The sequence below is a fragment of the Notolabrus celidotus genome, chromosome 19 (assembly GCF_009762535.1).
Source record: "Notolabrus celidotus isolate fNotCel1 chromosome 19, fNotCel1.pri, whole genome shotgun sequence".
NCBI lineage: Eukaryota > Metazoa > Chordata > Actinopteri > Labriformes > Labridae > Notolabrus > Notolabrus celidotus.
Window position 1 is genome coordinate 24,984,737 of NC_048290.1, and position 26,486 is coordinate 25,011,222.

The 26,486-nt window shown below is 38.6% G+C and overlaps 1 protein-coding gene across 1 annotated transcript in view; it reads right to left on the minus strand.

The window, feature by feature from the left end:
- LOC117831091 (tyrosine-protein kinase JAK2-like) overlaps positions 1–24,783 on the minus strand; it is a 42,719-nt gene extending 17,936 nt beyond the window's left edge. Inside the window, exons 1-2 of the mRNA XM_034709592.1 lie at positions 24,440–24,783; positions 11,162–11,438 (exon numbers count right to left, since the gene is read on the minus strand). Coding sequence (XP_034565483.1) covers positions 11,162–11,414 — 253 coding nt within the window. The 5' untranslated portion in view covers positions 11,415–11,438; positions 24,440–24,783. The remainder of the gene's footprint in view (positions 1–11,161; positions 11,439–24,439) is intronic.
- Positions 24,784–26,486: the final 1,703 nt, after the last annotated feature.

The window sequence follows — 26,486 nt, forward strand, 5'->3', positions numbered from 1 at the left end:
TGCAATAGTTTAAAATGAGCATAATTTTTCATCAAACAAAAACATTTTTCATGTCCAAATGATTTACGAACCATCAAAATCTGGTTTTATTTACATTTTACTCATCATCCAAACTCTTCTGATATTGTTCCCATCTTCCCATCTGTGTTTAATACTTCATTCTGATTGGCCCCTAACAACGGTAATTAATTATCAACAGCAAAAGTGACGGCAGAGGCAACCTAATCACATACATATCACATCAATACGTAGAAAAGTGTAATGGTTTCTGTCTCAAAGTTGTCTTGAGAGTCTGGTAATAATGGCAGTTACCGAGCACAGATGTGAGAGCAGCACGAGTAGCTGGTGGGCCCCAACCATATCTGATAGCGAAGAGTGAAAGAAGAGCCTGTCCTCCAAGCCAGGCAACAGAAGCTCAAACCATAAGCTGTAGTGATGAGTGTTAATTTAAAGTGATAAGCAGAAGTGTTAGAAGTTGTGACATTAGCATTGTTTATGTTTAATGACATGTCAACTAAGCTCTGAGAGGAGGGAGCTGAATGAGGACAAAAAAAAGTCAATAAATATTCCTCCAAGATTTAGTTTTCTGATAAGTTTCATGAATCCATAATTTCTGTCTGTGCTAACAGGGAGCAGGTCTTTTGTGTAAGATGAATTTTTTGTGAAGTTTTAGTTTGTATTATTATTATTATTTTTCTCAGGTCAAGGTTTTTTTGCATAATTTGATTTAAATCTACAACAAATTCATATGAAATTTTGTACTGTGTATCAAATTAGCAGAGTATTATTTTGAGTTGTGCGTTCCCCTTTAAGATTACTAAGGGTTATGGGCAGAGTGATGTTGTCTCCCACAGTGCAGTGAATGCATCACGGTTATTCACGATGGTCGGGGCGGACATTAAACGTGTTAGAAAAGCACAGCAGAAGTTGTCTCTGTCTCTGTTAAAAGTTAACTCAGAGTCAGCACAGTGTCACTACTACAGGCTTTGAGCTGGTAGGTTTTGAGTTTTCTTCAGTCTCGCTCTTGCTCCTTTCAGCTGTGTTTACATTCCGCTCTGAACGTCTTTAAAGGCTGATCTATACTTCTGCATCGAATCGACGGCGTAGCCTATGCAGAAGGTCTGCATAGCTCCTGTACCTACGCAGAGGCCAACGCACGTAGCTGACGTGCCCCTCCTCCAAAATGTAATTACACGTAGAATAGATGCGGACCGCAAGCCCTGTGATTGGTCCGCTTGGCAGCATGGTATTTCCCGCATTTACAGCACTTCTGGAATCCCCGCCCATCGGCCGTGTATTTAATCTCTTCCTCTCTATTCTTCATGAAATCATGTCTGTATGATAAACAGCAACATGTATCAGCTGTAGATTAACATAACACGCTCTGAATCTCTGTGGAAAAGTAAACAGAGGTCGTAGCGGGGCAGGAAGCAGCCAACCAGCTATCAGAGAGACCACACTGCCCTCAAGTGTTTCGGTGGAGAATTGCTGCGTGACACGGACACATCGACGCACAAGTATCCGGTGCTCATGTCCACATCAGCCCCTGCTGCGTAGGGGAGACGCAGAAGTATAAATCAGTCTTAAGTCCCGCCTACCTCTCATCCTGCTACATGATTGGCTTTCGCATTTATATCAAATTTGTATTGAACATTTGCCATATTCATATCGAGAAAAATTTAATCCTGATAAATTATGGCCTAGCCCTAGTAACAAGCATTCAAAATTACAACTTGAAAGTGTCAGTCTTTTTGAAAACATAACAAACACTAAAACAGGAGTCACTGAACGTTCCATAACTGTGAGAGTCTGAGTCAAACCAACTAGTTTGCTGTAGACTTCCCACCTAAAAGATATTTGATGATTTGTTAGAAAATAAGTCATGGTTAGCAGAGAAGACGAGATGTCAACATTGCAGTTACTGCGCCCCATACACAGAGGCTATAGTCCTTGTCGCAGCGGTTACTATGCCAACTCTAGTTGAAAACATCACCAGCCAATACTTCAGTGTCCGTCACATGGGATATTTTGGCTTCACTTATACAATGGGAGGAGGTCCATCTCAAAATTAAGGTAATCATGAAAACAGAGCCTTTTAATAAAGGGAGAATTAATAACATTCAAAAAGTTACATCAGTCAGGCCCAGATGGTCATTGGAAGATAGCAAATGGCATCACATGGCAGGAAGCACTCACTAGTGTCAGGCAAGTGTGTGAGGGTGTATAAGAGGAAGTGCGCTCAACCACAACAGCAGAAGTGAAATTTAAGTGTACTAGTTATACATAAACAATGTATGGAGAGTGAGTTTCTTTATTTAAAAACCACAGGAGGTGAGATTTTTTTTCATAAGTGGCCTGTACAGCTTAAGTTGACCATTTACGTCGCTGATGAAATGCTGCACACGTCAGTATTCATGGCCGTAAATGGTTATACTATTAACCAAGTAACAAAGCGATTAAAAAGCTCTCTCCAATGCTTTTTATCTGACTGATGTCAAATCAACAGAGGATGAAGTGACTACAGACGTAACAAACACACGAGAAGAAAGGAAGTTGAAAAAGGGGTTCAGAGAAAGCAGAAGATAAAGCAGACGGAGAGAGGGGTTTATTTTATCGGCTTAAGAGAGAATGAAGTAAGAGAGCATGGTTTTGAGAGATAGGGCTGAAGCACAGAGAAGCCACAGTTGAAAGTTTCCTGATGTCAGTTTGGTATAAATAGAATACATCAAGTCAGACCGAACTCTGTACTCTTTGTTAATTGCTAAATTAGCAGAGAAATTAACATTTTCGACAGCAAAGCATGTCAGTTTCTTCAACACACTGTTCTACTAAAGATAACTCTCGTCTTAATGCTGACACACAAACAGAATTTTACTTCCAAGAAAGGTGAGTGAACGGGTTAGGATATATTATCGATTATTTAAAAGTCTTTAAAGCCTGTAAGAATCCTTTCAGATTGCATCGAGGACACAAAAGCTCTATCTCGGCTGAGGGTTGAAACTGGAACTTTTGGTATCACTTGATCTTTGTGCTGCTTTTGACACAGTTGACCACAAGATACTACTGGACAGACTTGAAAACTGGGTGGGACTCTGGTGCAGTACTAAATTGGCTTAAGTCCTATTTAAATGACCGGGACTATTTTGTGTCTATAGGTAAATACACATCTGAGCGGATGAAAATTGTGTGTGGAGTACCTCAGGGATCCATTCTGGGGCCTCTGCTATTCAACATCTACATGCTCCCCTTAGGTCAGATAATAAGAAACAACAAAATAAAATACCATAGCTATGCAGATGACACACACATTTACATCACCATATCACCAGGGGATTATAGTCCCATACAAATGCTGAGTAAATGCACATAACAAATCAATGACTGGACGAGCCAGAACTTTCTTCAGTTAAACAAAGAAAAAACTGAAATGATTGTTTTTGGAGCCAAGGAAGAAAGGTTAAAGGTTACTGCTCAGCTCCAATCTGCACAGATTAAATGTTCAAACCAAGCCAGAAACCTTGGTGTAGTCTTAGACTCAGACCTTAATTTCAGCAGCCACATTAAGACAATTACAAAGTCAGCCTACTATCACTTTAAGAGTATATCAAGGATTAAAGGACTTACACTACCGTTCAAAAGTTTGGGGTCACTTAGAAATGTCCCTATTTTTGAAAGAAAAGCACTGTTTTTTTCAATGAAGATAACATTAAATTAATCAGAAATACACTCTATACATTGTTAATGTGGTAAATGACTATTCTAGCTGCAAACGTCTGGTTTTTAATGGAATATCTACAAAGGTGTATAGAGACTCATTTCCAGCAACCATCACTCCAGTATTCTAATGGTACATTGTGTTTGCTAATCACGTTAGAAAGCTAATGGATGATTAGAAACATCTTGAAAACCCTTGTGCAGTTACGTTAGCACAGCTGAAAATGGTTTTGCTTGTTAGAGAATCTGTAAAACTGGCCTTTCTTTGAGCTAGTTGAGTATCTGGAACATCACATTTTTGGGTTCGATTATACTCTCAAAATGGCCAGAAAAAGAGAACTTTCATATGAAACTCGACAGTCTATTCTTGTTCTTAGAAATGAAGGCTATTTCATGCGAGAAATTTCCAAGAAACTGAACATTTTCTACAACGATGTGTACTACTCCCTTCAGAGAACAGCACAAACAGGCTCTAACCAGAGTAGAAAGAGAAGTGGGAGGCCCCGGTGTACAACTGAACAAGAAGACACGTACAGTAGAGTCTCTAGTTTGAGAAATAGACGCCTCACAGGTCCTGAACTGGCAGCTTCATTAAATGGTACCCGCAAAACGCCAGTGTCAACGTCTACAGTGAAGAGGCGACTCCGGGATGCTGGCCTTCTAGGCAGAGTGGCAAAGAAAAGGCCATATCTGAGACTGGCCAATAAAAGGAAAAGATTAATATGGGCAAAAGAACACAGACATTGGACAGAGGAAGATTGAAAAAAAGTGTTATGGACAGACGAATCAAAGTTTCAGGTGTTTGGATCACACAGAAGAAGATTAGTGAGATGCAGAACAAGTGAAAAGATGCTGGAAGAGTCCCTGACGCAATCTGTTCAGCATGGTGGAGGTCATGTGATGGTCTGGGGCTGCTTTGGTGCTGGTAAAGTGGAAGATTTGTACAAGATAAAAGGGATTTTGAATAATAAAGGCTATCACTCAATTTTGCAACGCCATGCCATACCCTGTGGACAGCGCTTGATTGGAGCCAATTTCCTCCTACAACAGGACAATGACCCAAAGCACACTTACAGACTATGCAAGAACTATTTAGGGAAGAAGCAGGAAGCTGGTATTCTGTCTGTAATGGAGTGGACAGCGCAGTCACCAGATCTCAACCCCATTCAGCTGTTGTGGGAGCAGCTTCACCGTATGGTACGCAAGAAGTGTCCATAAAGCCAATCCAACTTGTGGGAGGTGCTTCAGGAAGCGTGGGGTGAAATGTCTTCAGATTCCCTCAACAAATAAACAGCTAGAATGCCAAAGGTCTGCAATGCTGTAATTGCTGCAAAGGGAGCATTCTTTGATGAAAGCAAAGTTTGAAGGACAAAATTATTATTTCAACTAAAAATCATTATTTCTAACATTCTCAATGTCTTGACCATATTTTCTATTCATTTTGTAACTCATTTGATAAATAAAAGTGTGAGTTTTCATGAAAAACACAAAATTGTCTGGGTGACCCCAAACTTTTGAACGGTAGTGTATGTCTCAGCAGGATGCAGAAAAACTCATCCATGCATTTATCTTTAGCAGACTAGACTACTGTAACGGGGTCTTTACAGGACTCCCTAAAAAGTCCATCAGACAACTGCAGCTCATACAGAATGCTGCTGCTCGAGTCCTAACAAGGACCAACAAAGTAGACTACATCACTCCAGTTCTTAGATCTCTACACTGGCTTCCTGTCTGTCAGAGAATAGACTTTAAAATCCTGCTGATGGTTTATAGAGCACTGAATGGTTTAGGCCCAAAATACATTGCTGATCTGCTACTACTGTATGAACCACCTCGACCTCTGAGGTCATCAGTTACTGGTCTGCTTTCAGTCCCGAGAGTCAGAACGAAACATGGTGAAGCAGCGTTTAGTCATTATGCACCACATATCTGGAACACACTCCCTGAAAGCTGTAGGTCTGCTCCAACTCTCACCTCTTTTAAATCTAAGACTTTTTTATTTGCCACAGTCTTCCTATCTTAGCTCATTTTAACTCTAAATTAAAATTTTAAGGTAATTTTTAATATTTTTCTAATTTTCCTTTTCTTTTCCGTTTTACTATATTTGTCATTTTAATTATGTTATTTTATGCCTGTCTGAATGTTTCCAATGCTTTTAATGTTTTAATGTAAAGCACATTGAGTTGCCCTCCTGTATGAAATGCGCTATACAAATAAAGCTGCCTTGCCTTGCCTTTGAAAGACACAGAAATAAACACCAAGTTCTCTAAACACAAGTTCTCCAGCTCATTTCGTGGTGGTGGCATAGAGTATTTTCTGACTGTTACAAAGTTCACAAAAACAGATGCTGCTGTTCCCTTAACACACTTGAAAGAAGAAAAACAGCAGAAACTTCCACAAGTATTTGTTCTTAAAATGTTTACATTTTTTTGGAAGTCCAAGACAACAACCTTCTTTCCATGGAATAATGGACAATTTTCTGTTACTTACTCTCACTGCAGATGCAAAGTTAATACATTAAAGTAGTGAGTAAACAATGAAATAAGCTCTAGATAAAAGTGGAATTAGAATGGTGATAAAAAGACATTATTGACTATATTACAGTTTGTTATTGTTTATGATATTTATTTAATTAATGAAAACAAAACTGAAACCCCTGACCCTGTTAATCCTCTGAAAAGATGTTCCCTTATTTGGTGAAGAGATAGACATATATTTCCAGAGGTTTTTTTGTCAACAAGTTCATTCTATTCTAAAAATAAGAAACATATTTTCTCATGTGAGTTGTGTGGCATTCTTTGGTTGTGTCTTTATTTTTTGTAAAGATATGACAACACATGAAAGGGCATCGCTTTTCTTTGTGTGCTGAAACATTTTCTTCCCAAGCTTCCCACCACTGTTGGCATACATGGCAGAGTGCATTAAACTAACAAATGTGCTTTTGATTAATACCAATGTCTATTTATGGCCACGTCTATGATCTCCAGAGACAAATGCAGGGATACCAGAAGACTTGAGGTCTTTATGATGGCCTTAAAGGGATATTTCAGCTTTTCTTAAGTGGGGTCGTATGAGTTACATTGCACTAGTACTCCAGCTAGCCACAATCAGTGCCGGTGAGCGCTTCATCTTTAACGAGAAAGTTCCCAGATGACTGGCCGGCAAGCTAGGCTACAATTTTCCTCAGACGGGGACACCTCTTTAGTGTAATTTCACTTAAGTTAAGAAAATATGGTCCAGGCACTCATCACGGTGCAATTGCATGCACTACTAGACAAAATTGCAGCTCTTGACTTTGCCGTCAGAAACCCCCTTTGTTTTGGCATGATTTTTGGACGCAGACCGGTGGTCCTCCGCTGCATGAGCACGGATACACGCCGATCAGCTGTTTGGATCTGCCTGCACTTTTAGGAACACAAACTACAAAATGAGTGATTCTGACAGCGACGATTACATGCCGTTTACTGTGGACACAATAGGATTTCTCTATGAACCAGAGTTTGCAGAGGAAGAACTCCAGACGCAGACCCAACGTACTGAAGAAGAGAGGGGAGAAAGTTCTGTGCTAACTAGTGAGCAGGAGAGATCCCACGTTACCTGGTGGGGCCTGTGTGTAAACTGTGAGCCCATGTCAACGAACCCAGAGAGCTTCTGCTGTCAGGAGCGGGACTTAGTGACAACAATACTTCATGACCTTTCTGAATCAGAGGATACCAGCTGCTCACATACGGCTCCAGTCTGCATCACTCATCATTCAGAGTCCCCTGCCTTACAGGAGGTTTTCTTGTTTGAACAGCCGAGATAAAGACAGGTATGTACCATCTTTTAAATTTGCAGAACAGTGAGTTTAATTAACTGTAAAGACCGATACTGCTACTTGATCCTGCTACGTGCTTATTGATCCAAACAGCTGATCGGCGTGTATCCGTGCTCATGCAGCGGAAGAACACCGGTCTGCGAGGTGCGCCTGAAAATAGTACCAAAACAAAGGGGGTGTCTGACGGCAAAGTCAAGAGCTGCTATTTTTCTAGTAGTGCATGCAATTGCACCGTGACGAGTGCCTGGACCATATTTTCTCAACTTTAGCGGTATTACGTGAAGGATGTGTCCCCGTCCACAGAGAATTGTAGCCTAGCTTGCCGGCCGGTCATCTGGGAATTTTCTCATTAAAGGGGAAGAGCTCACCGGCACGCATTGTCGCTAGCAGGAGCAATAGTGTACTATAACTCATACAACCCCACTTCAAAAAAACTGAAATATCCCTTTAAAGGTGACATATCATGCAAAATCAACTTTTTAATGGTTCTCTACCTGAAATATGTTTCCCTGGCATGTCTACAAACCCCCCGAAAATGAAACAAATCCATTGTGCCCCTGTTCTGATTTCTCCACCTTTCTGTAAATGTGTGCTAAAACGAGCCGTTTCAGTTTTTCAGTGTTTTTCATAAGTCATAACAATATCCGGTCTGTAACGGAAGTCAGAGCTTGGAGCTTGTTCAGCCTATAGACTGTATGAAATACAACTCAACCCCTCCTCCGTTTTTCATTCCCTGCACACATGTGTGCTAACAAGGAGCTTCGGAGGGAGGCATGCTAGTTGTAGGCCGTCTTAATAAACACAAAGGTCGGTTTTACTCCCCACGTCTGCAGATTTGAAGATCTAGTGGATGATTTTTATTTTTCATGGAAAAGTGCTAGCGCTAGTTAGCATAGCCACATAGCTACATGTTCGTAGCTGTGTTCCAAGACACACGTCGACATACTGACAAATAAAACAACAAGAAACACAAAATCTGTGACCAGTCGTTCAGAAAGGTCCTGCTGCAGGCGCCTCTACATCAGGATCAGATTCTGGATCAGATTCAGAGGGTTGAAGTAACGCGGGTCTGTGAGCAGCCATGTATATTCAGCCAACATGTAAACATTAGATCAACGTGCTGGACAGCCGAGGCCACATCCACTTCCTGAGGGGGCGTGGTCAGAGAGCTCATTCTCATTTAAAGGCACAGATACAGAAAACAGCCTGTTCTGAGCAGGGCTGAAAAAGAGGGGTTTACAGGCATAACAAAATCTGATTTCAAAGGGTTTTTTGAGTAATAAACTTTTAAGACATGTTTTTGGGGAACTCTTAGACCAATATATTTTGATGAAAAAGAGCGTAATATGTCACCTTTAAGCAAGTTCTTGTAAAAGGAAAGAACAAAGGATTCAGTGAGGTCCAGGTCACTGGCAGCTGCCCCCTGGCCTTCTTCGAGATCATTACATGCCTAAATACAGGTAAAGATCTTATTTAGGTCACACTCCTCCTCGCACAGGTGCAGGTGATCAGCTAATCAACCTTAATTACCTCTGTGTCTAAGCTGGTTTGACAGAATATGAAACTACAGGAAGACTAACTTTAGACTAACTTATTCTTACTGACTGCCCTCCTTTCAAAGCACATGTATGTCGTGTACATGTGTTGTATGTCTGCCTTGCTTTGTGTTGTTTTTTTCGCTGATGCTTTTACACAAATATAGTTCTTAACGGGAAAATAAAGTTCTTTGGAGTTGAAGTTGATGCACATGATCTCAACAGTAGGAGTGGGGCAATATGTCACCATCCGGACTCGTACTCTACAGGGATACTACTGTTGTCACACCGCTGACCCTGATATATATATATATATATATTTTTTATTCACCAATTAGTGTATATACATGTAGTCGATACAGACATACTAACAAGTACAAACATTACAAAATATAGAAGGACATATTTATACACTTGTGAAGAGACAGAAGACAGAAGAGAAGAGAGGGAAAAAAAGAACCAAAAAAAAATAAAAATGAATAAACGGAGAACAAAAAATAAAAAAATAATAATATTAGCAATCAATAAGAGTAGTAATATGGCAATATATTATAATAAGAGTAATGAATAAGTAAAATAACTCTAAGACCAAAGGGGATGAAGAAAAAGGAATAATAATAACTCAATTGAAAAGAAGAAGAGGAAAAATAGAGATTGAACAGGGAGAAGCAAAAAAAGAGTAAATAGGAGGATGGAGTTTGTTTGAGTGCATTTCAGGAAATTCTTACGCAATGGGTTTGGTCTTAAATAGTTTGGTTTTAATCTGGATTTTATTTGATTTGTGGCATTAGCTCACCAGCAACAAGACATACTTGAGAAATATTGAGTATGTTTCATTCAATTCTTCGAGTTGATTGTTTTGTTGGGCTGATTGTTGCTCCATTGATGCGCTGTGTTAGGAGGTCCAACCATTGGGAGATACTGATTTTTTTTCTGCTTTTCCAGTTTAGTAATATTGTTTTCTTGCTGGTCTGGATATTTTAAATCCAAATTGATTTTCAATTTAGAAATAATACACCTCTGTAAACAGATTTCCCTTTAAGTACATGAGCTTTAGCTGGGGCTAATAACATTAATCCGAAACTTTATCCGTCAAGGGGATTTCTTCACCTCTTCAGATATCGTCATGTGCCATTTTTTTTTAGATTGACCTATATTCTATCACTTATTGCAGAATCATATCCAGATTTTTATCCTGGGCTCTGTATCAGGTGTCGTGTCATATTATATTGTATCATATGTTATTGTAACTGTATCATATGTTATTCTATAGTGAGTTACCATGCGATTCCCATCCCTACTCAACAGCATAGTAAAGAATCGCAATTAGGTACGACACTGTACTGAAATGACAGATTCATGGAAATCACTAAAGCTTTAGCAAATCAAGGTAAATAGACCCAATGATTAAGCTGTATCTCTGACAAAGACCTATAATGTAATTAATGTGATTGTCTGCATTGTAGCTGCAGTGAAAAACAGGCTTAGCAGTGATGTAAAGTGGACAGTAGCTACCTTAAGTATTCTGTCTATTACAGTATAAAAGTTTTATTTGATGTTTCTCAGTTAACTTGGTGTTTATGTTACTCTCAGAGCCTGTAATCAGGAAGGGAATTACACAAGTTTTACCACAAGTTTGAACATAACCCTCTGTTGCTCAGCTTACGTGTTAGGAGTAAGTAACCATAGTGATCTAGCAGGCTTTGTAACACTGAAAAACACAACAAACCTTGTTTATTCAGTATCATTGCTCTGGAGTATACTCCACGGGCGTGTTCTTCTACATGTGTTTATGATTTGATTTGATACTGAGCAGTGTGAAAACATGGTTTAATCAGCTAAAATGCAACAGAGTTTCTTTCTAATGCATATATGGAATGAGAAATGTTTAAAGAAAGCATTATATTGAGCCACTGACCTATTTTTATCCAGCATCCTCCATTTTGATTTACAGCAGTTCCCCCCCTCCCACTGATTTCTAGTGATTTGATGTGTCTTTTCTAAGCATCATGCAAAAACCTTCCATAAACCTTATACAAATAAAGTACATTTTAGTGTGGGCAGACATTACAACTGAAACCGACTTGTTACTCACCACATGCTTTCGCTGCATTGATGCACAGTTCCTCTGCTATGTACTCCCCTGCTGGGAACATGAGCACACTTTCAGAATCATTGGCCCCATCCTCACCTCCTGCCTTCCCTTGAGAGTAAAGCTGGATGGTGAGGCAGATGACATCCATTTCTGGCTTGGCCTGGAGTTCAGCAGTAGGCTCGAGGTGGCCATTGTGATTTGCTGTTGGACTGGAGGTGGGTGGGTCCATGTTTGTCAGCATAATACAGGCCATGTGGTGCTTTGAATGAACATCCAACTAGAAGGGCACAAGAAATAAGAAAAGGGAAGGATCAGACTGAGTAGAAAGGAGACTTTATAGTCCTGAAACAAAATTGGAGGAGAGACTGTGTGATACTAAGAAGCGTTTCAAAGTACACGCAATGTGCAGACTTGCAAAATATCAAAGAAAACAAAACAAACTGTGACTGTAGCGTTATTAGCTTTAAAATGTGTCAACATGTATAAAACAAAAAATTGGAAAGAGAAATTGTTTGGCTCAGTGATGGTTGGCCACGAATATCTGGAGATCAACACTGCGGTTCATCCTGAGCGGGGAATATGCATATCTTTGCAAATGTTTAGGGCATTGACTGCTAACAGCTACTTGGCTAAAATACTTGTGCACATTTTATGATGGTGATTGGTTGGAGTAGCTCTTCTATTACATACTTCTTTCTGTACAACACATACGAGTCTAAGAATTATAGTATTTTTATGAAATGTTAGACTTCAAACTTACTACTTGAGTAAGAGGTTGAAGGGTAAAGAAGGTGCTTTTTTTTCTGGATAGCAAGCGTATTTCTAAAAAGCTGAAAAAAACCCACTAAAACCCACTTATTGTGAAAAAAAGATAAAGATAGATTGGCAACACCTCAGTCAGAGTGAAAAGGCTCAATACTGGTGCCTCTTTGGGATCTACAAAAAAGACCATTTGCAACAAAATGGACTGTTTCTGTTGTTTTTAAAGTCTGCTGCAGGGTAAACAGCCTTTTTCACATTGTCCACATCAAAGACTCTCAGTAAGTTATTTATTTGACTGCTTAAAGGGAGTAGAATACGATTCTTTGCTTGAGAAGAAATCACTTAAACATGTAAGGTGAAAAGTTAGTAAAGAGATATGGGGTACTTAGAGTTCCTCACTGGAGCTTTAAAGGATACAATTTTGTCCCTTTATTGTAATACATCATCTATCATTCTGGAGTATCTGCTTCTCTATAGATTTTCTCTGGACAGATATAATTAAATACATTATCTTCTGTGATGTTTTTAAATAAATGCAGGAAAAGAGTTAAGTTGGGTGACGAAGATTATGAAACTTACAAGGCCGGCCCTGATAAAACCCTGAGGGCAAAAAGAGAAATCTATTCCACTTATCAGAAAATGATTAAGAAGGATTGACACTTCTGTTGCAGTAAAATGAGATTACAGTTGTTCCAAAACACCTTTTTTAAGCAATGTAAAGGGAGATTTTTCTTAATATCTTCATCTATCATTTATGGAGTCATCTACCTTCATGTGATCCCACTTTCATCATCAAGATCAATGTTTTAATGTCAGAGACATTCAATAAAAAAATACAGGTGTAAGGCCAAGTAAGTGTTAAATGTTATCTCAGGTCAAGTCCTCAAATGGATAAATCATTAATAATACAGGAAGATAAGTCATCAATTACACATTCCCCAAAGCCAATGATTACAACATCAAAGTTTGCGTTCAGCGTTAGAGTGTACATCTCATCAGAGGCAGCTCTCAGTACAAAACAACACTTGATATTTAAAAGGTGAGAGGACCAAGAATAAAACATGCATAGAACAGAGCATGCATTCATTATCTCTATACTTTCCACTTTATACTCAAATATTTTAGCTGCGCTTCATAGCAGTAAAATATGACGATTGCATGACACCAGCACATTTTTGGGGACCACAGACGTTCTGAGCAAGGACTTCTTCAGATGCTTGAGGCGTGTTTCATTCCTCTCTGTGACCAAAATTTTTTTCAACACAAGATTAGCATCACATATCATCAAATATGTTTATGGTCCAACAGAACCAAGCAGCAACCTCCTGTCTTAAAATATGAAGTCCATGCGGAAGTGCTAAAAACCGCAGTTCATTGAGTGTCTGCTGCAGAAACACCAGAAACCACATACACACCCATTCAAACAAAGACCATCTATACAGCAGAAATAAACATGTTTACAGCCTGGTTCAAAAACTGTTTAGGTCGGGCACACGCTGTATGGGGGGGAGGGGGGGGGGAGCTTTCATAACTTGGTATTTTCAAAGATATTAAACTTAGGAGTTTTGCCCAAATAAGGACATGGCTGACTTGACTGACAGGTGGGCACCCTGTAGCTGTTCACGAAAAGGCCAAAGGCCCGCCTCTTTACCTCCCACTAGCTCGGACGAGGTTTGGTTGTGTCCAGCATTTCCAATATGTAGCTCGAGTTCAGACAGGAAGACTATAAAAGCAATCACAGCAGTTGTTTAACTCTCCTCTCCCTCGTTCAATACTTCACCCGCTCCAGCTGAATGCTCCGAAGCTGTCATTGGTTAATCAGAACCGGCTGTCATCCAATAGCTCAGTGGCGCGCCCTTATCGTCAGCCTATCTACTTTCTGCTGTCTTTTAAATGTGTCTCTCTCTCCAGCTAGTTCCTTCTTGCATTGATGGCGTGCACCCCTCCACCTCCCCATCTCCAACTGGTCTCTGCAAAGTCTTCAATTCCTGGAATTCATCAACCACCACCACCAGTGTCTGGACTCTTCTGCTGCAAAATTCACACATCCTACACTCACAAAATGATCCCCATAGAGTCCTTACGCCCAAGATTTCTTACAAGTTTCATAATTCATTAAGTTGTAATAAATAACCTTTAATCTTCAAACTTTGTCTCTCCTGATTGAAATGCCAACCGGCCGACGATTAGCCTCAAACAATGTTTCAGGGAATGGGTGACGTTACGGATAAACGTCCATTCTTGATACAGTCTATGAACAGAACACATAATAACTTATCAAAATAATAACTTAAGTACAGACTGACTTGGTTATATTTTAGATGCACTGGATCATTTTAAAGATATTGAACCACATCAAGTTTCTCTTTTACTGTCTTTCAGTTTCTTTTTTATTTGTAAAGCACTTTGTAACCTGTTTCGTAAAGCGCTATATAAATAAAGATTATTATTATCATTATAAGTTGTGTGTTATGAAGTCCCTCCAAACTGATGAAAATGTCTGTTTTAAAGCAGTGGGACAAAGTTCTGTGTGTAGCTCCTCTGTCATGTGATGAAGCAGCTGTTGATATATATAGATATAGTATAGAGAGTTGTAAGTACAGCTGTAAAATACTATTTGAGGGATTTTTTTCTCGCCATGGCAATGTTAGTCTATCAGTCTAGTACTTTGGTCCTTACTAAAACAATTTAACAACAAAGATTGTCATAAAATTTGAAGCCTTTAGGTTAGGTTAGGTTAGGTTACTTAATGTATACCCATAAGAGGATTTGTTTTGCAGCAAGATTATGAAATCCAGTTTGACATCCAGTTACAAAACAACTTTAACAGGAAACCACACAAACCATTCAGAATTGACAAACTATCAAGACATAAAAACATGACATGAAATACCCCGGCTCCACCAACCATAATTTAAAGGAGAGAGGAAAATATCATAGAATGAGATATATGAATAAAAGTAGCTCCAATAAAACCAAGATAAAATCAATTAGAAAACAAAATAACTAATGCTAATAAATTAGTATGTGCAAATAACACATCTTGTTCAGCTCAGTGATAACAGGAACAAAGCAGTTTTTGTACCTCTGTCACTTGGTTTGTCGTTTATTGTCCTGTGCTGTTTGTTGGTTGATGTAAAAAAGGAGGCTGACTCACCGCAAACAAAATCTACCTATGGGTACAAATTGAGTAACCTTTAACATTGAACCATCTTTGTTCTGCACCTTGGGACTGTAAACCTCTGTCCAGAGGCCTTCAGCTGATGGATCAGCTTAAAGCTATCCATACAGCTCAAATCTAGAAAACTAGTTGTTCAAAAGCAAAATGGATTAAGTAAACTGATCTGAGAAAGTAATCCAATGTTGGTTTCTATCTGAAGAAGAAAAGTTTTTATTATTCAAAACTTTTTGAGTAGGGTTGGGATAACTTTGATTGAAAAAAGAATCAGGTTATCCTGAATTAGTGCACAATCACATTAAAAAAATATATCTGAAGTTTAAGTCAGTCAAACAAAACAACCTTTTAGAATGATTTTGGCACATTAGAGATGTTTCAATGTGTCTCTTGGATTGCTGAATTGCGACCGTGACTTAGTAAAACATTTTGACACTTGGGCTGTGAATATAAAATATACATATTGTACAACGAGTGGCTAACAGTATACTGTACAACCAAACATGGGTGGTGTTGTCAGCTGAAAGGTGTGAAACCATAATAAAGGAAGTGTGAGAGTAAACAAACACAAAAACAAACTGTACAAACTATACTGTGAGTGATTATCAAGAAACCAAACAAAACTTGCTACTTAGACATTCAACTGAAAATTTAAGTACATGTTAACATAATTTAAATCTAGCAGAACCTTTATGTATAAGACTGATTGGATTATTACATTGGTGTAATCGTGATTTGCGCCATTCCTGCAATAACCATCAACTTTGGTTTTCTCAATCAGTTTCTGTAAAATGGATCTAATTTCTTTAGTTTATTTATAAAGCACCTTTGAAACACAATTTTACAAAGTGCTTTAAGAATGAAGCAAGAACTCAAAACACAAAAGAACTCAGAGAACAGAACCAGCAAAGTGATATAAGAACCCAACACAAAGTTCTGCCCAAGAGAAGAACTCCAATATTAGTGCCAAACAGCTGAATAATCCAAACAACAATGAAAACCCAAACAACATATTGACCCAACATTAGAAGAACCAAAGCAAAACAAGAAGACCAGAGTTTTATGATAATGTAAGAAGATACAAAAGGTACAATAACATGAGATAAAATAAATATTCTGAGATGGAAACAGCTGAGGCAGATAAAAGCAATAAAAAGAGATAAAAACACTAAAAACAGATAAGAGCAGCAGCAGATCTATAAAAGCAATTAATTTAATTGAGGCCTTAAATTTGATCAAATGAAAGCTAAAACCATAAAAAGAGACTAAAGCATTAAAATAAACAAATCAACAACTTAATAAATAAAAAGACAAATAGGTATAGAGTAATTAAGTGCAATGAAAATAAAAGCCATAATGTACTTGACAGAAATCATTGAAAAGAAAGAGAGGATCTAAGAGAAATATAGCCATTCAAAGCAGCAAGAGACAAGATAGGGTGTAAAAGTAAAAGACAATGAAAGGCAATAAGAGGATGACATCACATAAAAGTGAGTCAATAGAATTAGGTTTTAAGAAGTGAAGTTAAAGAAGAAACTGATCTACAGCACATTCCCAGATTTAGTTTTCTAAAGAGTTCTAAATCATAATGGTTAGAGTCCAATGTCATTGGTCAAGGTAAATTTCACTGTCGAGTGAAAAAGTGTTACACCTTTTTTGACAGATGTTTGCCAATGATGTTAGGGTTCAACTCTGGACCTCTTTACTTATTCAAATCGACTGTTGATATAAATATTGGAAAGTGGTGATTTGGTAAAGTTCAAGTCTATAGCGATAAATCGTCTCTGTGTTATGGTTATTATAGTCAGAGCTACACTAAGGGTAGTATACGTCTCAGCAGTTTGCAACAAGGGTGTGTGTGACAGCTGCATTTTAGCATACATGATACCTTAATAATCAAATTTGCGTTCACAATTCGTGTTTTTTTAGGTTGGGTTAGTTCACAACTAATTTAAACATGAATTTCAAAGCGTAGATCTGAAAGTCATTAAAAGCTGTCAGTAATCCAGCAGTGGTCCTAGCATTGATCCCTGAGAGATTGAGTTTCTTTTCCTGCTAGCATGCACAAAAGCTGAATTGGCTTGATGCAATCAGATTTAATGATTATGCAAATTACCTGAGTTTAAAGAAGCATGCAACATTTAAGCAAATTTAAATTTAGCAGTGGTTATGACAAGAGTATTCAGTGGTGCGTAGGAAACAGCACCAATGCTGGTGCATCCTAGAGGTAAGAATGGTGTAAAGCATTGTTCTGGTTGAAAGCCCTCAGCGGTTGAGGAAGGAAGGTATTGATGCAACACATTGTGACCTAAAATACAAAAGAATAAAGTCAGCACATGATACAGAATACAGAAAAACACTCACTTACTTTCTGTCAGCATGTTTACACCCAATATGTTTATCATGCTGCAGACAGTCAGAGAGCTAGACCAGTTCCTCTTGGGGGGTTCTTATCTGGGACTCACTGCTAATTGAGGTCTCAGCTATCAGCTTGGACACATTTTTCCTTTTTACGGCTGTTTTCGCTCCAACACTGGCCGCCTAAACCACCTTCTTAATCAGTCTCTGGACATGTTTCTACTGGCCATTCAACTGCATGGCCTCCATTACAGTTTGGATCAAGATCCATATTGAGCAACTGAAGTTCTTGTCAGCAGTCCACAAATAATTTTAATATCTGGATTAACATTTGACTATGGTGTATAAGTATAGCTGGTTGAAGCCAAGTCCACAGCTTTCACAGGCAGATAACACAGCTCACTGAGAGGCTTAGTTTCAAGCATACATACATCTGTCATCCCTACAGTTTAGTTATGTCAATGAATGTTTCATCTCATCAGTCAGTGTCTTAATATTTTCTCTAAAAAAAAAGCTAGGTGTCCTAAATAAATAACAGTTGGAGAAGCATCTGTGTTATTAAAGAATGAAGAATTAGTTATTAATTCAACAGACCCTGAATTATGTATGCATCTCTTTGCTCACAGCTAGAAAGCTAGAAAGCTAGGGTTGGTAGCCACGGAAAACTAGCATGAATTTGAATGTAGCATTTCCTCAGGACTCCGTCTAACAAACCGGAGGGAACCCACGCATGCACGGGGAGAACTTGCAAACTCCACACAGAAAGGCACCAGCCCGACCGGGAACTCAAATCAGGAACCTTCTTGCTGTGAGCCAACAGCAACACCGTGCAGCCCTCATTTTAAACAGTATAACAAAAAGTGTATCTTAATCTAACTACCAACCCCAGCTTTAAGACTCATTAGCAGAGGAAACAGAGGCTTGATCTGATAGAACTGCTTTAGGATTGCGCCAGAGTCAACACATCATGGGAAATACATCATCCCAGATATGGAGCTTAGCACTTGCAGCCTCATACTGTGGGAAAAATCTGCACATGGCTTACACTTGACAAAGCTTGTGTCGTTTAGCAAAGAGTAATTCAGTAAAATTCTGTGTCCAGAGTCAGACAAAGACAAATTCAACTGAATTAAATAAATAAATTAAAAGGAGTCAAAATGTCAAATATCACCCTGTCATTTTACCTCACATGGCCCCATAATACCAACAGTACTCCTAGCTTGTTAACAAATAAGTGCAAATGACCTCAAAGACGACCCTTAAAGCTACAATGGGGAACTTTCCCGTCCTCTCATCTGCTTACTGATTTTGTTCCATAAACATGTAATTAGTGTTCATTGGTGAAAAATCTTATCCTACTTTTTTTAAACTAGGAATGTCTGTGTTTGCTCAACAAAACGCCATTCATGCTGGTCAGCTTCAGAATTACTACTCAGTTAAATTAATTCATAGATTTATTACTACAGACTAAAAATGCTGGTCATATTTTGTCTAAGCTGTAGTGCAGTCACTTGCTGTCAGCCAGGGACATAGCTCCAGTTAATGGTTATTGCCATAATGCAATAAAGCTCTCTAAGACGGATGTACATCTATCATAGATAACAAATGGGATGTCATAGCATGCACGGTTTGGCAGTGTTTTGATCTAGAAACCCGAGATAAGGTTGTATGAAGCCTGTGTTAGGTTAAACTGGCATACTGTAACCACTCAACCAGCACCGGCATGTGGACGTCGACCTGCATGGATGACCAGAGGCTGGTGGTGCTAGCTCTGCTAAGGTTAGCCACATTTGGCAAACCATTTTGGCAGTGGGTACCCACAGAGGCGGGGCTGATTATTTCGAATAATCGTTGAATAGATGCCAATGATTATCGAATAGTATTTTTTAGGGGTGTGCCAAATATCGATAGTACGATATATTGCGATATTTCGTCTTGCCATATGTTATCGATACTCTGGCACAAAATATCGATATTTAAACAATAAACATACAGCAGTTCTGAACAGATTCTCTCACAAGAACCTGCTACAATTTTGATTTACAGAGTCATTACTTCAAGCCTCCACATGATGGTGCTTAGCATGAATAAGAGTGGGTGCTGCTGTAGAGAACTCTTTGAAAGGAAATAAAAAGAAGAAGAAAAAGAAAATGGTGCAAGGCGGAGGATTAGCAGCAGAAAAAAAACACCTGAAAGATGCACCGTCGAATTTCAAATCTAAAGTCTGGGCCCACTTTGGCTTTTACTATACTGACAATGGAACCACACGTGATAAAGAGTTTGCAGAGCTTACTGTGGAGGAAAGGACGGTTCACGACGCTAATGCTAACATTTCCTGTTAGCCAGCTGTCCTACAGCTGGCAAAGTGCCACTTTGTGAACTGCTCCAAAAACGAAAGTGAAAGTTAAAAATTGCAGTCGCAGGTGAACTCTAAGTGGCCCAGTAACATGCTGTCTGCGTATCGTTGGCATGGAAACAAGTCGCGGTATACTAGTGCTGACCAGACCAAAACACAGAGTGAAGGAATAACAGTTCAGGGGCCACAAATAGGCGGCCGGCGCCCGGGGGCGCCTATTGAGGGCCTCTGATAGATACAAAGTATGTACAGAAGATACTTTGTTTTTCTTGGCTGTCGTTCATGTGAAATTAATTGACAATGTTTTGTAATTCCTGGGAAATGGATTCAGTGCAGTCAATAAATTCTGAATTTCTTCAGTGACACAGATATCGCTGTATCGTGGATGATATTTCCTGCAATATATCGATTATCACTGTATCATGATAGTATCGTTGTCATGGGCAAAATATCGTGATAATATCGTATCGCCAGGGACCTGGTGATACCCAGCCCTAGTATTTTTGCTTGAAATGCCCATCCCTAATTGATTTCAATACATTTCCAGTCAGAAAATAATCAAACCAAAAGCTGTTCCTGCAGTATGCTGTATCTCTGTGTGACATCTATCTGGCGGCAGTGGTCACAAGCATTAAAAGATAACTATTGAAATGTTCAGTTTCATTGCTGATGGTCCTTTTTGCTTTTGTAGGTCACAAACGGGTATCAGTGTTAATTTAAGTCTGCTTCATAACCAGCTACAAACTCCTCCCAGTAGCTTTAGATAAACTCCTGCAAAGCTTGTGAGAGAACACACAGGACCACATGATTCAGATAAGGATGGATGGTTGAGTTAGATGAAAGGCTGATAATTATTTTACAGCTTAGACAACTACTCTCTGATTTAGGGATAAAACTCTGTAACTTTGAGTGTGAACACTAAACAGTTCACACACCAACATTTCTGGCAAAGATAAAAAATCTACACTAATGCATTATTATACTCCTCCTGAATCATATCTGATGGACTAAATAGAGGCTTCAGACAGCCTGCAGTGTTGTTCCAATTGTGTAACATTCCCACTTGTATCTTGGAGAGGTTTTCATGAGAGTAGTCTTTCTTGACTTGAGTCTGCGTTGTTCTTAGTCATATTCAAACATACCATACTCTCTGAATGACTTACTGTGAGTTCAAACCAAAAGAGGATACTTTTTCAGTTACCCAATACTCACGTGACTTTGTGTTTATTCACCAGTGGTGAATTAATACCAGTGGTCTGATAAACACATGGAGTATTTTCCCACCTGTCTCTTGTGGGTTTTAAGAGTCACTGTATAGCAGCTCCCATGACAGCTGCTGTGTGGCTTACTGTAGTGGTTTGTACCTGACTCAAACTGATTTTGCAGTGATGTGACTGCAAGAGAGCAATGAATAAAGACGCTGAAAAACTGAATTATGATGCAGATTTTTTTGTATGGTCTGTCCAAAGACCGCACGCAGACTCAGTTTTAAAATGTGATTCTGATAAACTACATCCAAGCATTCTCATGCATCAGGGTATCATTAAGTCAGACAGGCTCTTACAACACTGCCAATTTCTCTCTCTGAGAAATTCATCTGGTGTGTACACTGTAAGGGGATTCCACATTTCCTGTGATCTATGTTGCCTCATTGACATGGCCAGGCAAAAAATGTGTTTAAAAAATAATAATGTTGCAATAAAATGGTTTCACTTGTTGGTATTAGGGTCTTGGTATAAAAGTCTTTGATTTACTGATCTGATTCACCCTTTTTAGAAAGCTTCTCTGTAAATATCTTCGCTCATGCTACTAAAGAAATCTATCAAAATCAGATGCCTTGAAAAGTTCACCAAAACTGGTTGATCGTGGACTGTAAACTTTGGTGCAAAAGGAGTGGATACCATGGTGGGCATGAAGTCAGATAATTTATAAGGAGTGCTGGGCTTACACGTTGACAACAACACCACAGATAACAAAAGCAGAGCAAACACAAAAAAGAACATAATAATTGCTGAGTGAAAAGGTGCTGTAGATTTTAGTTAGGTCTATTGTATAAAAAGGCTGTAAGGGACTTTATTATTACTGTGACTTATATAAAAAGAATGAATCCTTTGTTATGGAGCACCCAATACAATGAAAGATCTGTGTCTGATGTCAATATTGTCCTTGGCCTTTTTGCTCTCCCACTTCCCATAACAGAAGCCCCCACTGTCGATGTTTCAGTGTTGTTTAACTTCCCCTAAAAAGTGACCATGCTGCTGCGCCTCTACTTTGTGAAATAATGATTTGCAATCAACACAAAACTCTTCAAAATGACACGTCAGTTTTGATGTTATTTCCGTGTGTAGAGGAGTACGAACAAGCCAAATGTTACTAACGACTGCACAAACAGCCCCTGTAGAGGAGATACAACACTTTCTTATAATGTATCTTCATGAAACTCACTTTCATTGCACTCACAGTTTGGACTGAACATTATGCACACAATTTGGTACATTACCAAGCCCTATCACGCCTTTCTGTCATCCCTTAAGTTCTCAAAACAGTTCTTACATCACTTCATGAACATGAAAAAGACTACAGAGGTAAAACGCATGGATTTTTTCTCAGAGGGGCATGGTCTTTTGCTAATGTTTGCTGTGTTGACACACTGCTGGCTCTGTTTTTGGTAAAATAAATAACTGAATTACTGTGAAGTTAAAATGATCCAAGTCTTTTACCAAGGAACATTTATTTGGTGACATGGGAACATTTTGCTTTTCTGTTTGTTTTTTTCCTGCTTGTTTTTTTCCTGCTTTCTGAACAAGCCAAACCATTTCTTCTACTGACGGTGTACTTTTTTTTGTATGTGACCTGAATATATCTTGAACATAACCCAATATTATGTACTTTCCCTTTACATGTCTGTCAATGATTATGCTATTCCAGTAAACATCTCAAGCAAATGTCTCCACTGCCTGTTAGTATCCTAAAAAGAAGCCTAATGAATCAACTCTGCCTACATACTGTTAAAACACACTGTGAACCAATAATAACATACGTAGTTAGTTTTTTAAACGTATAATCAACAAAAGAGCATTTAAACAATGCACCATTTACAGCATGTCTAACGTTTCATTAAACTACAATAATAAGTGCCTGATTGTCATAAAGGTTAATACTATAACTGTTTCCTTGCTGCAGACTTCCCTTGAACATGTTTCACACTCAGTTTAGGAGTTATTTTTGGTTTCAGGATGACATAAACATTGAAGGCAACACGTTTTCCCAACTCACAACCAGAATAGCTTATGATGCTCTAACTGGAAACTGACTACACAGCTCTGAAGAGAACTAATTATCCTGGCTTGTAAAAGTTACTTTCAATTTTACAAAACAATTTACATTAAATCATGTGAAGGGATCATAATCTGCTTAAGAATGTTCTCTCCTTTTTCAATCTATTTGTTTACAAAAAACAACAACAATTGAACACCCCACAATGAGTCTGACCAGCAACTTTTCTGCTTTTGTAAATATTGCTTTTTAAAAAATGAGATTGTCTACACCTTCACGAGACCTAACGGCAGTTAATGTCAACAACATCAAAATCTGCAGCATCCAAAAAGACAAAACAGCAAAGAAACGTAAAGAGAGAATTGACCAATTTATCTAAACTTTCAAATACTTTACACTAAAATTCTCCTATTACCAAACTCAAGAGATTCTATTAAAAATATGTTTATGCCACACGCCTTTGGTACCATAAATTTTACACAAGGATGTCATTTCCCCCCTTGATTCATGCTGACAGTGACGGAGATATGGATCTTGTGCAGTGTATATGTATGATGCAGTGTGTGTATAAGTGTTGGACAACTGTCCAATAAGCTAATTTCTCCTCAGGGGACATTAAAGTTTACTACTCTTACTGCAGCTTGTGTCGATTTTGGTGATCCTGTGAACAAAGTGGTCTCTCTTATCTCTTCTGATTCTTTACTGTGAGTGGAGAACTTTAACAATAAATCTCACCCTGCTTTCTTTAAACAGACAAATGTATCCCTCATTAAGAATCTGTGTGGGTTAATCATTGCTTCTGACAAAGGGCAGCAGGAGGGTAGGAGTCAGTCATTTCTTACTGTCTGATTGATTGATTGATTGATTGATTGATTGATTGATTGATTGATTGATTGAAATGTCCCCTGAGGAGCAATTAGCTTATTGTACAGTTGTCCAACACATACGGGGAGAACATACAGTGAAATGCACCTGTCAAATCAGCAGATCAATATTACACTAAGGAGTCATGGTTCGATGATCTATGAGTCTTTGCTGTCTTCCTTTCCTCGACACATCAACAATGCTCTTTTAGCAGCGGAAATAGCAGTTTCCTCCTTTTTACTTTTAAGGGGGTTTACTTGTGCAATATGCACTGATCAGCTAGTCAGGAAAACATAACGGAGCAGCTGTTTTATCGATGGTGTATTACACTTCCTAAACTAACTGTGACTGCTGGCATAGCACAACGACAACACACACACACACACACACACACACACACACACACACACACACACACACACACACACACACACACACACACTCTCTCTCTCTCTCTCTCTCTCTCTCTCTCTCTCTCTCTACTTACTCTGCCTGTTGTCTTGTGAGTAGCTGTAGCTGCTGTACTGTCCCACAGCTCGGTCGGTCTTTCAATGTCCCACACACAGTGGACGGACTCGCCTCGTTTTCTAGCTACAGAGACGTGACATCAACTTCAGTTCCCACTCCGTCATCTTCACATGTTGTCCTGAAATATTTCTCACTGGCACCCTGCTAACTCTCAGCAAATTCTTCACTGTGTGTTCCCGACTCAGCGTTATGGTTAAGACGGGAAACGAAACTGTCAGACAACTACTGCCCAACTTAGTTTTGTTTCCTCTCTGTTTCTGGTCATCTCGTAGAAGCCGATGGTTTTTACTCTGATGATGATGATGATGATGATGATGAAGGTTATGAGGGCGGAGCAGGAGGGCAGGACGCCTTCTTGCGGGGATTGCTTCTTCCGTGTTTGACACGGAAGCTTTTTTTATTATTATCACACTGAATCATTTTCATCATTCTTAAGAGCTCTAAATTCACAACCTGAACATCCTTCAATGAAAGATCTTAAAGTAGATTTGCTAAAGTATAACAGAAAACGAGAAAGCTATAGTATTTTAACAATTTACTAACACTTACCATACTACATTTCAGGCTCATTTTCTTGACATATCCAGTAGTTGACAAAGTACACGTCTTTAAGTCAAAGTATAGATACTCCTGATCAAATATTACTCCAATACAAGTGAAAGTTGTCCTGCCAAATTATTACTTGAGTTAAAGTACTGAAGTACTTGCTTTTAGAAATACTTAAGTATTCAAAGTACTTTTTCAAATATCTCAAAACATTGTATTTTCAAAATACATAAGTGCAGTCAAGAAAACATAGGAGTACATTTGGTTACATCATGTTTACTTAGAAAACATTACTTGAAATCTCTAAAAACTATACCATGGAATACAAACAGCAACTAAGCTCCTCCAAGCACAGACAACTTAGTTTGAAATGTTAATCTAGAATGAAACAAATGTTATGTAGCTCAACACGCTTTCTCAGGTTGGACAGTGAATCTTTGTTTGTTTGGGCAGAGTGGGAAACAGGGAGAACATTTCAAAACATATCATTCTTCATTTCAAAAACCTCTAACACAGGCTGAAGATATGGCCATGGGTGCTCAGGTGGAAAATTATAGCCATCATTACCACCTCTACATCAGTGGCGGAGCCACACAGTTTTGACATGGGTGGCCAAACTGGGGCACTGAATGTTAAGGGGTGGCCAGGCGTGGAAACCATTAGGGGCTTACCCCAAACCTAGGAGGGTTACTTCCAATAATCACATCTATTTTAACTTCTTTTTATAAAATAATTGAACAAATGTTACATTTTTGTAGATTTCTAACGTTAACATTAAAAATGTAACTCGACAGTGTCAACATTTAAATCTGCTGAACTGAACACACAAGGACTCAAAATGAAGATGATTGTCCAAAGTCACAGCATCAACAAAAACAGTATTCAAATCCACAGAAGGCCAAAATGATTAGCCCCCCTTGTGAGATCAGGTAAAACCCTTGATTTCTCCATGGAATTGATCATTAACAAGTGTTTATAGTTCATTTGTTTTCCAAATTAACAAAGACAAAATGTTCCCTAAGTTTGATATTTTAACTCCTTTCAACTCATTGCACCAATAAAATATCCGAATCAAACTTAGTGAACTTTTGTCTTTGTTATTTTACTTTATCTATGTAATGGAAAAGCTGACATACCAACTAAAGCTCAGAGGACATACCCGCGACAAGAACTGGAGAAAATCGACCACATACACTGAAAGTGAGAACAACAAGTAACTGAACTGTCTTGAAGTGACTAAGAGGGAGGACTCACGTACTAGAAATGCCCCTGAAATGTTTATATATGTTCATGTTCATGTACTATAACTGTTTCTAAAATGGAAATATATTTTTTTAAAGTATTAAAAAAAGAAAGGGATAAAGAACAAGTTATCATGACATCATAATGTACAGTATGTTGCCAACCAATGAAGCTGACAAAATTCTGTCAATAATTGCATTGCTTTCCTCACAATACCT